Source organism: Plectropomus leopardus, chromosome 17 (genome assembly GCF_008729295.1).
Source record: "Plectropomus leopardus isolate mb chromosome 17, YSFRI_Pleo_2.0, whole genome shotgun sequence".
In the NCBI taxonomy this organism is placed as follows: domain Eukaryota; kingdom Metazoa; phylum Chordata; class Actinopteri; order Perciformes; family Serranidae; genus Plectropomus; species Plectropomus leopardus.
The window spans coordinates 26323806-26339798 of NC_056479.1; the positions used below are offsets into that span (position 1 = coordinate 26323806).

Consider the following 15993-nt stretch of genomic DNA (forward strand, 5'->3'; position numbering starts at 1 on the left):
TTGGCCTCGAGCCCGCTCTGGTCTGCACGTGCTGCCATGCGTGGAGAGAAATGTGCTCTGCTGAACCGGGTTGTTGTTGTTCTCACCGGTACAGCCCGCCCCCTGCCTTCTCATTGGCTCTGCGCTGTGACTGACAGGCGCGTGCCCTGCTGTTATCGAATCAGCGGGTTCCATGGGGGCGTGACCCCGCCTCCTCATTATCATAAGAGTTGTTTGGACACACGCAGGCGTCCCCGTGATGCGAGTTGCTGCAAAGTTGGTTAAAAGTAGCTGAAGTGAGCTGCTGAGTCACAGTTTGAGCATTTTCACTCGTCTTTCAGGCACCAGGAGACACTTTCAACGGGTCGGTCATCATGTCAACGGCTAACCAAATCTTTTTTGGAGACAGGAGCGACGTCCCTGATCTCCTCAGGTCCTTGGCTGACTATCCTTTCTCTTTTCCTGCGTTTGACGACACAGGTAAGACCTTTTTTTGTCGTTTTTTGATACAGGATTACAGATTTGAAGCTTGTCCACGCGTTGCAGTTGTTGTGATATATTGTTAAGTATTTACAACATCACACGTTTAAGGTTCTTGTGCTTTATTTGAATATTATTGTAAATATTATTTTAGAGAGAAATGTACTATTTACTACATAGCATTTATGTGGCAAAACATATGAGCCACATTTGTGTTTTATAGATTATACAAATGGCTCTCAACCAGGGGCTCGGGGACCCTAAAGGGCCCTTGTAAGAGTTTCAGGGGGTCCTCGGAAAAATTAGAAAAAAATGTCTCTATTTAATACACTTTAAAATTTAGCCCAATATGTGTAAGGGACTGTTTGGTTATTTATGAGAGGGGAGGGGGTAATGCAAAATGGGGGAGGCACTTAAAATATTTTTAAGCACCAAGGTTTGATTTTTTTTTTAAATTTGGCTTAGGGGGCTGACATTCAACTTTAAATGGTTATATTTTTTTTAATGAATGCTCTCAGAACCCCAAACATGGGCTTTAAATGCTTTTTTTTTCTTTGAATATCTCCAAAATCACACAATTTAACTCAGCCAAGAAATGTGAAATATGGTTATTTATGATAGAAGGGTCATGCATTTTCCCCCCGTCACTCGGGGAAGTTTGAGGACAAATATTTGTATCACCAGGGAGAGTCGTGATGAAAGACAAAAACAAAACACAAACAAAGTCACACCCCAGCCAAACTGCTCTGCTCACAAGTTTCACTTCCTCCTCATTTATCTCCTCAGCTGAAGACCTCTGGTCTTTATTATATCTGACAACCAAAGTCATTTCAGATGGAGGTTCCTGAAGTGAAATCTGTAGATCTGTAGATGTAATGTGTATCAATTTTGGGGTTCTTGATACAGAAAAGATTTAGCATCACTGAGTTTAACTACCCAACAGCATGTTAAATACCTAAAACCTCTTTCAACTTGCATTCACAAAATCACCAGTAATATTAATCCAATCAGTTGCCATTCAGCTGCCAAATGAGTATTTTTACTTTTGATGTTCTTCGAATTTTGTTGTCTGAACTATTTTACTAAAATTAAGAATTCTTGACTATGTATTTACATTGAGGCGTAGCTTCTTTTTAAGTAAACAATCCAAGTATTTCTTCCACCATTGGTGTAAAGTTATTATTATTAGTGGAAAACTTGACGGTAAAACACTTCACAATGAGATTAAATGTTGTCTGGTTTCATATATATACCCCATGATGGAAGCAAATATTTGACATGAGTATTTGAGGACACTAAATATTAAAGTTTAAACACTGCTGAATTTATAGAATTACTTTGTTAAAACCATGTCTCTGAACTTGTTTATTTTAAAAGCAATTTTTTGATATTTCAAAAGCTGAAATAAATATATATTTAACCTACAATGTTGAAAAATTTAAGATTTAAAATTTCAAGTTTCAGAATTTCAAAGTCTGATTCAGAAATTTTGAAACTTTGGTAGAGGAATAAAAAATCAAATTAATTGTTTCAAACAGGGGAGTCCAGAACAGATGCATGGTTTTCAAAGATAAAAAAATGTCAATACTATAAATACAGTTGTGTTTACATTTCAATAAGACGTATTAATTGGATCTTAACATTCTAATACAATCTATACTAAATGCTTCCATACAAAAATGCTGCTGCAATCAGGAACTCATCATTGTATTGATTATTGTAGTAAAAGGTGGTCACGGCTGCAGTTAACCCTGTTGCAGGTTCAGGCTGATGTGATATTGTGTCCAGCTGCTCTGATGACTCAAAGTGCGGCACAAGTGACCAAAGACGATGACTTGCGTTAAGTCAGCCGACTGTGTGCTGCTGTTTCACCATTCAGTCCCGACACAGAGGCCTGATGCAACACCACTGAAACAGTCCTCACTCACAGTTTCATCACATCATTAGTCTCTTTGTGCACTCCACTCCTCTTGCAGACCTTCTTGCTTGCTTGCTTTTTTTCTTTAGATACTTTTTTTGGCATTTTATTCAACTGTTGACAGTAGAGACAGAAAGGAGACAGGAGGTGAGAGTGAGGGGGGATGACTTGCAACAAAGGTCACCAGCTGTGATTGAATACCAGCGTTGTTGGTACATTTATTGCATATGATCAGACTTTGACATCCTAATGAAAGTAATTATTGGTAGCATTGGAAAAATTACTTTGATATTATGCTTTTTTACTGTGCTGCCAACATTTTTTTTTCATTAATTAAAAAAAAAAAGTTGCTTTCACTGATTTAATTTGCCTATAAGTAGTTGACATGCAAATTAAGACCTTGGACATGGCTGTATAAACCCTTGAAGGAGCCTTCAGCGGGGTCACAGATATGACCCCAGTAGTAAGAATGCACATTTTGTGTTTGCAAAAAACAATTAAGACTTGAAATCAAATACGGATTACATTATTTTTTAAATGCAACGGCAGCTTTGCTACTTCTGATAACATTATTAATAAGACATGCACACAATGTCCAGAGTTTTTGCAGTAAATATAATACAATGTAGGGCAGAAGACAGTTTACATGTGTGTTTCATGCATGAAAAACTGATGAATGCATCTCTGGATCGACAGTCTGCATGTTTTGTATGTTTGTGCAGGGAACAATATGACTGTGGAATCGCTTTGTAATACTGATTGCATAGTTTTTTCTCACCTTTTCCTTGTGTATTTCTTATCTTTAAGCAGCATTATTAGTGCAGATTCTTTAACAACTAAACACTATAATGCAGAAAAAAGGAATAATCAATTTCTTTTCACTCAGCATCATTATTTTTTTTTAACTTTATGACTCTAATAAAGAGCAATCGATCAATTATATAACCAGCACCAGCAGACTTTTTATTAGATTATTTGCCCTCCTGTGCTTACAGTGTTTAACACGGAATAAAGTTGAGGAGAGAAGCTTCAAACACTGAATTTTCTTGCCATGCCACATGCAACACAGCTAAGCCCCTCTGGCTGTGCAGAAGACACTGAAATCATCAGAGTTTCTGTCACAATGTTTGCATTCTGCTTCGATAAATTGAGCCTCAATGCAGGAGGTAAAGCTTTGTGTCGGACCACGAGGCCTCCTCCTGTCAGCTGCTTCATGACAGTGAACACACTGTCTCCAGCAGCGTGAACCGACAGTAGAGGGCACTGAGAAGTATTTATGCTAACATATTATAATTGTAGACCAGAGGACGTTTGCATGTTTTGCACAGAGTAGACTTGAGCCCAAGGCTGTTTTTCCCCTTTTTTTCCAACAAGCTCTGCAGCATATTTAACATGCAAAAAGGAATAAATACTCTGTATACTGTGAGGTTTTTGCAAAAGTACAGGTGAGATACTACACCTGATTTAATTAATGTTGTGGTTATTGTGCCACACACACAGAGCCACACTGACCCAGTTACCCCGCCACATGACCACCTCGATATTCATCATCCTGACAAGAAGGGAGTCTCAAGCTATTATGCTTCATAATTTAGAGTCTGCATTGTGTTTATACTTGAACATTGACAAATTAAACTAAAAAAAGTCCATATGCAAACTAAATAACGTGTAGATTGCAGTGTAAATGCTTTGTAAAAAGGTTTGTAAAAAAAAAAAATAAAACGTTTAATTTTGAGGTACAGTAAATTTCCATCAGAGCTGTTACCTTGAAGCATTTCTATTTACTCTTACAATACATATTATTCATTTGTATTCTAAGCAAAATTGTTTTTTTTTTTAAGATTATTTTGGGGGATTTTTGGGCCGAGGGTGGAATCGAACCCACGGCTGCTGCAGCAAGGGCATAGCCTTTTGTATATGGGGGGCCCACTCTACCAGATGAGCTACTTTGCCCCCAACAAACTTGGATTTTTGACATTTCATGAAATAAAATTGAATTTGAGCTAATTTACCAACTAGACTAAGGAGAAACTGGGAGCCTGTGGCTGGACCAGTTGGGAGCCACTGCTCTGGAGTAAAATATCATCAGAGAAATTTCAGCTCATCCCTACTTCTTTTGTTTTCTTTAAATACTATTATAGAGTTTGGTGGTGCCAACTCAATATGTTCTTATGTGTTTGGTGCTGCTGCTCAGACTCATGACTCAGTATTTCTAAAATCCTGACCTTGGGTGTAACAGGGCGTTACCATGCAGTCATTGGGTGTCACACAGTATTGTGTGGTACAACATGGCTGAATCAAAGGGGATGTTTGCAGGTCACCTGCTCTGTATATGCAGTATATGCAGGATATATTCCTCAATCATGGACACTTCTTTATTATCAAATCATGCTAAAATTGCTTAAAAAAGCAGATGTTTGCATGGTGTGTGACTGTTTGCACATGTGGTCACTGTAATGTGGAGGCAAATGTTAAGACACTGGTCTTTTCTGCCTGTTGCACCAGTCATTAAGAGATAAGATGAGAATGTAACAGTGACTGTGTTCAGGCTGCAGCAGCAGGGATGTAACTGGGCTCTTTGCTGGGCAGAAACACTCAGGGCACTTTGTTTACTGTGTGGCCACTGGGGTGAAGCTGTGAGAAAAATAGAGATTAGTGGTGAAGGAGGGGTGCTTTTGTGGTTTGAACATCGTGTTCCTGAAACTAAACATCCTGCTGAAGAGAGCGAGGGATGCTCGCGCGCTCAGTGTCGCGCGCAATGTAGCAGCGCGTGCACGGAAACGTGAGATTTCCTATTTCCTTGTTCTTGTTGCACTGCTGATGTGGATTCATTAGCTTGTAGAAAATGTCCTTTCTTGACAGTTACGGTTGTGTGAAACAGTTCAACACTAAGGACGACGTGCAAGTAAAGCATTCAAAATAAACACACTTTTTAATTAAATGGTTAAAAATTGAATTGTGGGACTATAAACCTCAAAGAAACATTCTTGTTTTTGTTTCGAAGTAGAAACAAAGTTTGGTCATTTATCATAAAGTCCCGCAGTAGTGTTATTGTCTGGTGAAGACGGTGCACTCTGTTAGCTTTGGATCCCCGTGACAGCTGTTCGAGCGTTGTGCGCGTGCCCGCTCCAGCTCGCCTTGGCTCACACGTGCTGCATATTTAAAGCTACGCCCCTCGACAGATTGTACTTTCACGTGAGCAGGATGGAGGCGGGGGCACGTGTTTTGCCACGAGTATCTCCTAGTGGAGGAGGAGGTTGGGCTACATGCGAGCGAGCAACCAAAATTCTTTGCACGCGCGCACTGCATTGTGATTTTGGGGTGTGTATGAGAAGCGTGTGTGGATGCAGAGGAGAAGGTTAATCTGCGGTCATGATGAAAACGTCCAAATATGTTACCCCGTGTGGATGCTTTTTGCAGGTTGCATGCTCGCGTAGTGACGCTTTCCACTCAAAGTGTATTTATATGATGTCTGCGCGAGACTGCATGTTCATTTTGCGGCTCACGCGCAAAACATATGCACTATACAGTCTTCTCTATGTGAAGAATTGATCTCCATGTGGAGAATTTGCAGCCAATGAGCACTCCGAGAATCACTACACAGACAAAGAGGAGCGCTGTAAGCCCGTACATGTTCACATCGACAGCACTATCAGCCAATCAGCGTCTACTATTCCACGGATGGGCGGGGCACGCGGCTCATGAATATCCAACAAGCGCGCACGGTGGGCACACAGAACAAGGGGCTTGTGTAGTGTTGTTTTTGCTTCCTAAATATATTGACAAACAGGCCGTAAACAGCAGCACTGTCGGTGAAAACAAACAAACATCCGCGTCTGTGAGACCCTGTTGCTTCCCGGTGCAGGAGGAGGCAGCTCTCGGTACCGTCAGGAACATCGCCGCGGTGTGCGCGGAGCTTCACGGGGGAACAATGTCAGGCAAAGCCGCGGTGGCAGTGGCGCTTAAGCCCATCGGTAACGCCGTCACAGCGGCTCCGCAGAAGTCCTTTCCTTTTGTTTTAAAGAAGATCATGGACATCCCTCCTCCGAACATCCTGGAGGAAGGCGACGACGGTAAGATTGTAAACAAAGCGCTTCCGTTTTGTTGAAAAAACGCTACAAGTTTATTAAACTAACTGTGCATAATCCTCAAAATTATGCCAAAAGCGGTTGATTGCATTATGATTGAACTATAGTCGTTAATCAGAGCAGATTGAGACGGATGTGCCATATGTTGCACGGACTCAGTTTTCATCCGAGGCTGCGAGGAAACAAAAAAAGAACAAAAAGTTCCAACTCCTCTTTGGTGATGTCCAAACAGCGCACACGCACAGCAAAGACACTCGGAGACAAAGACGGCTCTTGTCTTTTCATTGCACACGTTTTTCTCGTGATATTTGGTGCCTAGTTTGTGTGGCGGCGTTTTGTGTTTTGGTTGGTGCATGTGTGGAACAAGCAGGCGCTCCTTTGCATTTCCTCGTTCACTTTCTGGTTTCCTTGAAGCCTCATTCTGCATTTTTTCGATATTTCTATCCATTTTCTCAGACGTATTAATGATCATATTTTGAGGATTTTTAAAAAATATTTTTGGAGATGTCCCTCACACCACCACCACACCCCCCTTTTCCCACTATGCATCTTTACTACCAGTAATAAGCTTTTCCTGTCTGCACCTGACTCTCTGAATGCCCCCCTGTTGTCAAGTGTGCACAAGGCACAGCACATTTTAACCCTTTAAAACCTGGTTGGACATCAGTTTTCTTGTTCAGATGTTTTTCACAAGCTTTTAACCCCTTGAAAATTGATTTTCTTTCAAAAGCATGGGAAATGCAGTGCACAACTAGGCAAGAAATGTCACACAAATTGCAAGAAATTAGTCAAAGGTGACAAAGAAAATGACCATTATAATGATGTGTTGAAAATTATACAGAAAAAATTACCTTTTTCAGGTAATTTTCTTGTTTGTTTTTGTTTTTTTACTTTTCTTTTGATGTTTAAAAAGGGGTGACAATTATTACAAAATGATCAAAAATCTATATAAAAAAATTCCAGTAAGCTATATTTATAATCACTATAGTTGTGGATTTAATATTATACTAAAAAAATCATATATATTATTATTAGAAAAAATGAAAGAAAGCTATATTTATTATCTTTAGAAATATGTTTAGATTTATGTTACAGAAAAAAAGCTGCACATATATTATTTATTTCTCTGCTTTTGTCTCTGGCCATTTTATTATTTTTGTTTTTTACTTTTCTTTTTAATAACTTTTTACTAATTTCTTGCTTTTTTGCCATGCATTGATACATTGCTTTATTCCCATGTTTTAGAAAGAAATCAAACCAATTTGCTTGGGTTTTAGAGGGTTAACTGTCGTTCCCTCGTGTCTTTACTGCAGAAATAGAGAAGGAGAAGCTGTGCTCGTCTGAGGATGTGGAGGGAGGCGGGGCCGGAGCAGCCAGTGCTGGTGGAGGTTCCAGAGGAGGAAGTGGCGGCGGTGCCGGTGGAGGGGTGTCAGCCTCCCTGACTCCTGCCATTTGGGAGAAGACCATTCCCTACGATGGGGAAACCTTCCACCTGGAGTACATGGACCTGGATGAGTTCCTGCTGGAGAACGGGATCCCTGTGAGCCTGGAGGAGGAGGAGCTGCAGAAGACGCTGGCCTCAGTGGGAGTCAAAGGCAAATCCATCCCCAAGGTTACTCCTACTACTACTACTACTACTACTCCCGCTGCTGCGGCTCCTGTCCCCGCCTCAGCATCGTCCCCCTCATCCGCCGCCACGTCTACGGTCACCTCAGATCCAGAGGAGGCGGTGACTGTCACCACGTTACAACCAGCCAAGCTAGAAGAGGAGGAAGAAGAGGAAGAGGAGGAGGAGGAGGAGGAGGAGGAAGAGGAAGAAGGACAAGAGGAGGGATCTTTGTCTGAGGAGACGGCAGCAGAAGTGAAAGAGAAGAAAGCAGGTCAGAAATATAGATTTATCTTTGTTAAACATGTTCTTCGTGGATGTTTTTAACATACACAGTTCCTCTTTATGATATGTCAGAAAACGTTTATTGGTTTTCATAATGCTTTCCTGTTTGATTTTAAATTTCTATTACTTATAGACCGAATTATTTTTGAAAAAAATAGAATTATAACTAAAAACTGGACACCACCTGTAGTTGTATGGGTGCACTTTGAGCTGAATTAGCGTAACATCAACTAACTTTGCACACGTAGACTCACAGAGAAAACCTGACCTTTGAGCCCATGTTGTAACTGTTACATGTGTGGCACACTGTCAGTGTTGTGGTCTATTACACACCAGTGTGACCTGTGAAAACCTCGTATCTCTGTTTAGTTAGTTTAGTTTTCCGTTTCTGCATTTAATAAAACAAATCAAAAGAAAAAAAATAAAGTTCCATAAGAAAATGAACAGGTGGGATGACATTTAATTATGTTAGAACCCAAACTGAAGAGAAAAAAGTATATATAGCGTTTTCCCATACAAGTCTTAAAGGGGAACACCGCCTAAATTAAGACTTCCATCATGTTATTTCCACGGTCTGAGAAAATTAGATATTTTTAACATGAGCTACTCTGGCATAATGACAGAAATAGAGTTGCAGCAAAAGTTTACAGTTATCATACCGTGTATATCTGCATATTTGACTGGACAGAAAATCTCACTTTGTTTTAGTTATTTTCATATATAGGGCTGCAAGATCATTTTTAGCAGTTTATGTATTATTGTTTGGTTCTAATGAAAAACATCTTCTTAGTTTTCAATGAATCCAAAGTAATGTCATCGAGCTACTAACTTTGTTTGACCTACAGTTATCAGCAAATGTCTGATATTTTCAGTTAAACAGTAAGTTTTAGCACTAAGATGTGTTTTAAGTAATTAAATGAGGTTAAAAAGTGATTTGACATTGTGTGTTATAATCACAAAACTGCATTTAAACATGTGTAACATGCATCCTAATGTCACTTCATCTCCACTGTGGCTAATCAGAATCAGAATCCAGTTTTATTGCCAATTACATTTACATATACAAGGAATTTGACTTAGTGTTTTGGTGCAAAACAATTAACATAAAGGAAGAATAAAAAACATTGAACTTAAATAGTATAAGAGATAAAAAAATATAGAAGCAATTTAAAAATATAAAATGAAAAAACAGAATATAAAGCACACAAATTGTATGTACAATGCTAATATCAGCAAGAAAAAAACGGAACTTGTCAATTCTTACACACACTGAACTTCACTGAATGATAGCTGTTGTTAGTTTAGTATTTTTGGAGCGGCCTCTCTTAAATCTTGGCTGACTTTGTCTCTCCGTACCTTCAGATCGTAGCCCCGCAGAGCGTAACACTCCCTCCCCCATCGACCCAGATGCCATTGAGGTGGACATTAATTTCCAGCCGGATCCCACAGACCTTGTCCTGTCCAGTGTGCCGGGAGGAGAGCTGTTCAACCCGCGCAAACACAAGTTCTCTGAAGAGGAGCTTAAACCGCAGCCGATGATCAAGAAAGCCAAGAAGGTGTTTGTTCCTGATGAACAGAAGGTGTGTTAAATTAAACACGTGCAGTGTCTATTAGACACCAAAGAAACACATTTGCTCGTTACAAAACTGCAAATTGTCAGCAATTTTTGACTGGTTGACTTCTTATTTTAAAATTAATGATATTTTGGTTCATACTATTAAAGGGTTTCTTTTGTGTTCCTCACCCTGGGCCCTGTTTTGTCATGTTTTTGTGTCTAAGTGACTAATGGGAACAACAATTTTTGAAATTGGTCCAGTATTGAGTGAAACTGCTGGAGACAACAGCTGCGGCTGTATTGTGAACACTCGAGGCAAGTGTCAGACAACATTATGAAAAGGATTCCTGGAGAGATGGACCATTTTGTTAAGGAGTAAAAGAGAAACAGCCTTGAATTCACCAAACCCACCAGACTCCTTTTAAATAAACAGTAATTTTATCATCATAAAGACGCTCCATTCAAAGTTGACAGACACAAAATAAAACTCACAAAACCTGTCTCGATTCATCTGTCCAATGTTCAAACAATCGCCAACTCTGGTTTGGTTGAAATATACCCTAAATTCAGTTAGATGTGAAAATATGCCGCCTCAACACACATAAAAGACTTTGTTTGAACGGAGTCTGGTGCATTTTGCAACATTGATTTTGATGCTTTTTCCAGTTTTTTAAAATAATAGATCTTACTCTGTAACATAGAGATCCTCTCTATAATGATGTCAGATATGTGAGAAAAACAAACACTTTTAGTGGATGTAAATGATGATGCGCAAATGCATTTAAGTGTTGTTCCCATTTATCACTTAGACACAAAAAACATGGGAAAATAGGGTCCAGGCTTAAAAATACATAAGTTACTATTTAATAAACATATTAATGACATTCTTGCTTTACAGTTTGTATAAAAGTAAAAACATTAAACAAGTATTTTGACATTATTTCTGACTTAAATATCGACTAAGTGTGATTGCAGTTGAAGCCAGTGCTCTGGTCGGTCCTGGTGAAGATTAAAGTATTTGCAAACAGAGTGCTGGCCTGTGGATTAGAGATCAGAGATGAGGGGGATGTTTTCACAACACAGATGTTCCTTTGTTTCAAATCCCTTACTGATGTTGGTTATGTTCAACTGTAACTCTCATATTCTGCGTTTTTCATTCACTGTCACTCTCATTCCTTCAGGACGACAAATACTGGTCCAGGAGAAAGAAGAACAACGTGGCAGCGAAGCGTTCGCGCGACGCGCGGCGGCTGAAGGAGAACCAGATCACGGTGCGCGCCTCCTTCCTGGAACGGGAGAACGCGGCGCTGCGGCAGCAAGTGGCCGAGCTGCGGAAAGACTGCGGTCGGTGCAAGAACATCCTGACCCGGTATGAGGCGAAGTACGGGCCGCTGTAAAGAACTCCGAATAAAACACGAAGTATCAATGAGACAAAAAGCAGAACTCCCTTCCCCGCAGAATTCAACACAGACACAAACACCAAGGGAATCTAAATTTGCACTGTTGTCTTCGCTGACCTCCAGTCACTGTGTCGAGCTCCAGCCGTTGTTTCGGCGCTGGAGTTTCGGATGCAAACTGGCAGGCGGCGAGGCATGATGGGAGCGGTGGTCACAGGAAGGCCTGTGGAGAGCGCCTGGCTCCTACACTCAGAGAGGAAGGGAACGATTGTGGACACTCCCATGGTCAAACACACATGGACAAATCTGATCCGTCTTAAGACGGTCTCAAGAAAGTCAGGAAATATGAAAAGAGCAGACTGGTATAAAATAATTTTAAATACAACACAAATCAGTTTTTATCACTGCACAGCACTTCTTGTTAGTGGACCAAAGCATGATAGAGTAAGTTAGAAGTCCTGTATTTAGAACGGTGCACACCCGCCGCCCCTCACATTTCCTTGTGTTGCACTTTTGTTTGTGTCTGTACTTCCTTTAAAAATGCTCCGGCCGAGGCTCAGACGAAGGAGGTTGATCAACTCACGGCAGAGTAGGAGAGGGACAGATGGGACAAAGGACAGACTCACAGCGGTACTTCCAGCCTGAAGAGAAAGGAAGCGAAGACCTCAGGTCGGCAGCAGAGAAAAGGATTAGTGGCGTGATTCAGTCACAGTTCTTCCTTCTTGTAACCCACATGCACGCCTCTGCGCACACAACACACTGTTTGTATATATAGTCATCTCCCTGCACCACATAGAGATGTGCGTGTATCTGTGTGTAATCCATATTTGCACTTAAAAAACACATTAAATTGGTGGCTTATTCACCACCGTGATGGAAAAGGCGGTAGCTTATAAGGGGAAAAACATGCATGACCTACAATTAAAAGCTACTGTGATGTAGTTTCCTTTTCTACTAACCTCAGATCAGCTTCCAGAGCCTCACACAAGATTTTCTTAAAGATATTTTACAAATAAAGAGAGTTTTTTTCTGTCTTTAGAAGGCGTAACGTCTGATGATCTCCAGGGCCCTCACTGGTGGAGGGGTATGTTAATGCGTAGGGATGTTTATTTTACTGCACACCGCAGGTAGAGGGCGCTAAAGCCACTGCCTGCCCGGTCACGGTGTAGTGATGGCTGGATTGATTTTTGTTTTAAAAATTAGCCAGGCCCAAAGGTGACTGCTTCTAAACCTTGTAAATAAATGATTGTCTCATGGTCTTTATTCCCCCAAGACAGGGATTCTGACCGTGTCTTTATTAACCCAATACTATTCCTTATATTTGCCAAATAGTCAATGAGTGCTGTATTTATTCTGATGGTAATAATGCATCTGTTGATTGTGATGTACAACAATATGTCAGATAATTATTTCCTTTAAGGAACAATACTTGTAATGAAACCAATGCAGGGAAATCAATGGGTAAACTGTGCTTTTGGATGTTTGTTTTAAAAACAGATTTCTATAGTTTTATGGGATTTTTTTTCCTCTCTATATACATACAGCATGTGTCCAACACAGAGGACAGGGCACACTCTTATTTACCTCATCCAACACTTCCTATTTTTAATGGTTGAGAGTTTAGTAGGGCTACAAAGTGGTGTTGGTTGACGCAGAGAGCACATAAACAGCAGTTCATTTGGCAAAACCTTCGAGTCGGTCGTTCTTTTTTGCTAAACTGGCTGTGTCTGAATTAGTAAACACATTACAGACTGTTACGGGACTCTATATCTCAAGTGTCTTTGGCTGATGCATACTTTGCGATCGGTCAGCTTGTGCTCATAATCGCCGTAATCTTGGAAAGAAAAATAAATGTGGCAATAATAATCTGTTATATAATGCTCGTTTTATTTCAGTGATGATGTTGTATGTAAAATTGCTATGATGTACTAAATAGAAATGCCCCCAAAGTCATTTGTGCTTCCAGTTCAGATCCTCTGTAGTCTAGGATCCTAATGCATGAAACCCAGTAAACTTGTCCTTTTTTTTTCTTGAATATTTTTACACGAAGTGTACTTATGTCTGTAAACCATCACTGAAAACTAGATATGTTTTTGGAAGGGCAGGTTGGTGGTCTAATGTACAGTCCTGTCAAAAAGAGAAAAAGCGGAGCATCTTTGCAATGATGTCCTGTGTTTATGACTTGCATAATGGCGCCACCTATCCTTGTGCAGCCAGTGCTTGACCTTGAGGCGATCGTCAGCTGAAAACAGCATCTTTTGATCACTGTGTGGATTGTTTTCTATTTACTAAATAAGATTGATCTATATCTAGATACAGTACACTGGATCAGTCAGTGATTTTGTGTTTTTCTTGATAGATTCTGTGTTTGTTCCAGTGTCCTGACGGCGTAGCGTGACGCATTACTTAGCAAAGTGTTTTATGTTGCATTGACATTCAAATTTAGCGTTGACTGCATTATGATGTTGAAACATCAATGTGGTCGGCGTTTGCAAACTTAGTTATTTTTTTAACTAAATTTAAAATGTTCTGCAAAAGGCTGACAAAAGGTAATGGCCAAGGGAGTCTTTAGGAAGACAGAAATCAAGATTGTTTATAGTACTGCACACAGTAGCAATCTCTTTTTAATGCCATGCACCTGTTTTCATTGTGTTTGTTTTTTTTTATTTAACACTTAATCTGCTGTTATTAACAAAATAAATAAACGTGATTGTTTCACTGCAAACATCAGTATCTGTAACCTCCATGTATGACTTAAAATAATGCTTTGTCAGGCATTTCATCATGAGGGAAATGAGCATGAAAGTATTAATTTACCTGCCCAGAATGAGACATTGTATTAATTAACAAAAATTCGTGGGGAAAAATAAAATTTAACAAATCTGATTAAGGTTTAAGATGTGAAATGTTAACTGTAAGACACAAAATGCATATGAAAAAGTGTAGTTTGAAAACTGTGCCTGCAGGTGGCGCAAGTGTGAAAGTGCTATTGTTTTCTTTACCTGTAGATGGTGCGAAATAGCATCTACATCTGGAGGCCTGAGCTAGTGTTCCACGATACAATATTATCACGATTCTTCAGTATCGATACAATAATATTGTGATTTTAAAAGTTTTGTGATATGCTGATTAAAGCAACGACATATATTGTGATATATTGCAATTTAATACCTTTTTTTAAACTGCAAATTATGTACCCAGAGGAAAACTTTGTGTCAACATCTGTTTGATCTAATAGGATTAAGTTTTTATTCACTTCAATCATTTTATTGCAGCAAAATGTATTGTGGACCGACAGCAATTTATTTTACTATTCTAATTGGCTAACAAAAATTTATTTTGTTTTTGCGATATGAATAATTTATATCATAATTAAAAATAAATCAGTACTTGCTGTGGATGTATCGATACAATAATGGCACGCAAGATATCAAAATATTATGCTGTATCGATTTCCCCACCCCTACAAAAATACGTTTTTTTCAATACATGTTGATTTTGAATATTTAAAACCGTTTCAATAGTTATTTTTGCAGTATCAATACACCAAAACCAGCTGGGCTTTCTTGCTCTCTCTTATTGTTAATGTTCAGTCATTCCGCGCTACTAAACAAGAAAAGAAAAGCTTTGTTATAGACTTATTATGTTTATCTTGTACTAAAATAATCCATTTTAGGATCTCAATGTCAACTTTCCCTATTGTATCAAAAATGGTATTCAATATCAGCATTTTTTAAGGTATTCTATTGAAGTTAGTTATTCCAGTATCGTGACAACACTAGTCTGAACTGCTGTTTTCAGCTGTTGGCACTGGCTTTGGGTGCTGCGCATCAATGACACAACGTCCTTGTTTGCTATTCAAAGTAGCTACAATACTCCTGAGAGAAAAAAAAAAGTAAACTCTGTTGATTTTTAAAGTTTTGTTTGTTTTGTGGTGTTTTGCCTTATTTTCTCTTTTTATATAAACATATATGTTTTTGTTAGGTGTTTTTGTATCGTCCTTAACCATGTATAGGATACATGCAACTGCAGTACCATGTCCTAACTGTATCTTGTATCATGCAATTGAAATAAATTGGGATTTAATGACATGTGGGCTCTTTGCTTGACCTTGTCTGAGTCATCGAGCAGCTGCAGCAGCTCTAATGGGAGGCACACTGGTGCTGAGAGACAAAGAAACAATAGATAACAAAAGAGGTGGACGAATGGAGACGTGTTTCTCATCGTTCACCTCCTCCTTCATGCACACGTTCACATGCACGCACACACACACACACACAACGTGATTATGCCTTGTTGTTTTTCATTGTCCCTTCATTGCCTCCGTCCTGCTGCTCATCAGTATTCCAGAGGAGTAGGAGATGTTGCGTAATGATCACATCGACACGCTGGGGAGCAGCGTTGCGTAACAGCAGCAGCCTCAAAGACCAGCGGGATGGGCGTGTGTGTATGTGTGGAGAAAGGAACGCGAGGAAACATAGGAGGGGCTCTGGGAATAGGGGAGGAGGGGTGAGGAGAGGATCAGGTGGTTGGAAGGAGGGAGGAGAGGGAAGGATGCTGAGGAGGGAAGAGCAGCGGGTGAAGGAGAACGGGGGGTTGCAAACAAGATGGCAAGGGGATGGACGGAGAAAGATGGAGAGCAGGGATGCAGTCAAAAACATGTGAGCGGAGAGAGGGAGGGAGGG

The 15993-nt window shown here is 39.9% G+C and overlaps 1 protein-coding gene across 2 annotated transcripts; it reads left to right on the forward strand.

Moving 5' to 3' along the window:
• The first annotated feature begins 259 nt into the window (after positions 1-259).
• tefb (TEF transcription factor, PAR bZIP family member b) lies at positions 260-15399 on the forward strand. 2 transcript variants are annotated; one of them, XM_042504308.1, is made up of 4 exons: positions 260-459; positions 7779-8345; positions 9719-9936; positions 11093-15399. In XM_042504308.1, exons 1-4 carry the CDS (start codon positions 354-356, stop codon positions 11306-11308), a joined length of 1107 nt encoding a protein of 368 aa, XP_042360242.1. In that variant the 5' UTR covers positions 260-353; the 3' UTR covers positions 11309-15399. The 2 variants fall into 2 exon arrangements, with proteins under 2 accessions (XP_042360242.1, XP_042360241.1); XM_042504307.1 differs by lacking the exon at positions 260-459 and adding an exon at positions 6081-6450.
• Positions 15400-15993: the final 594 nt, after the last annotated feature.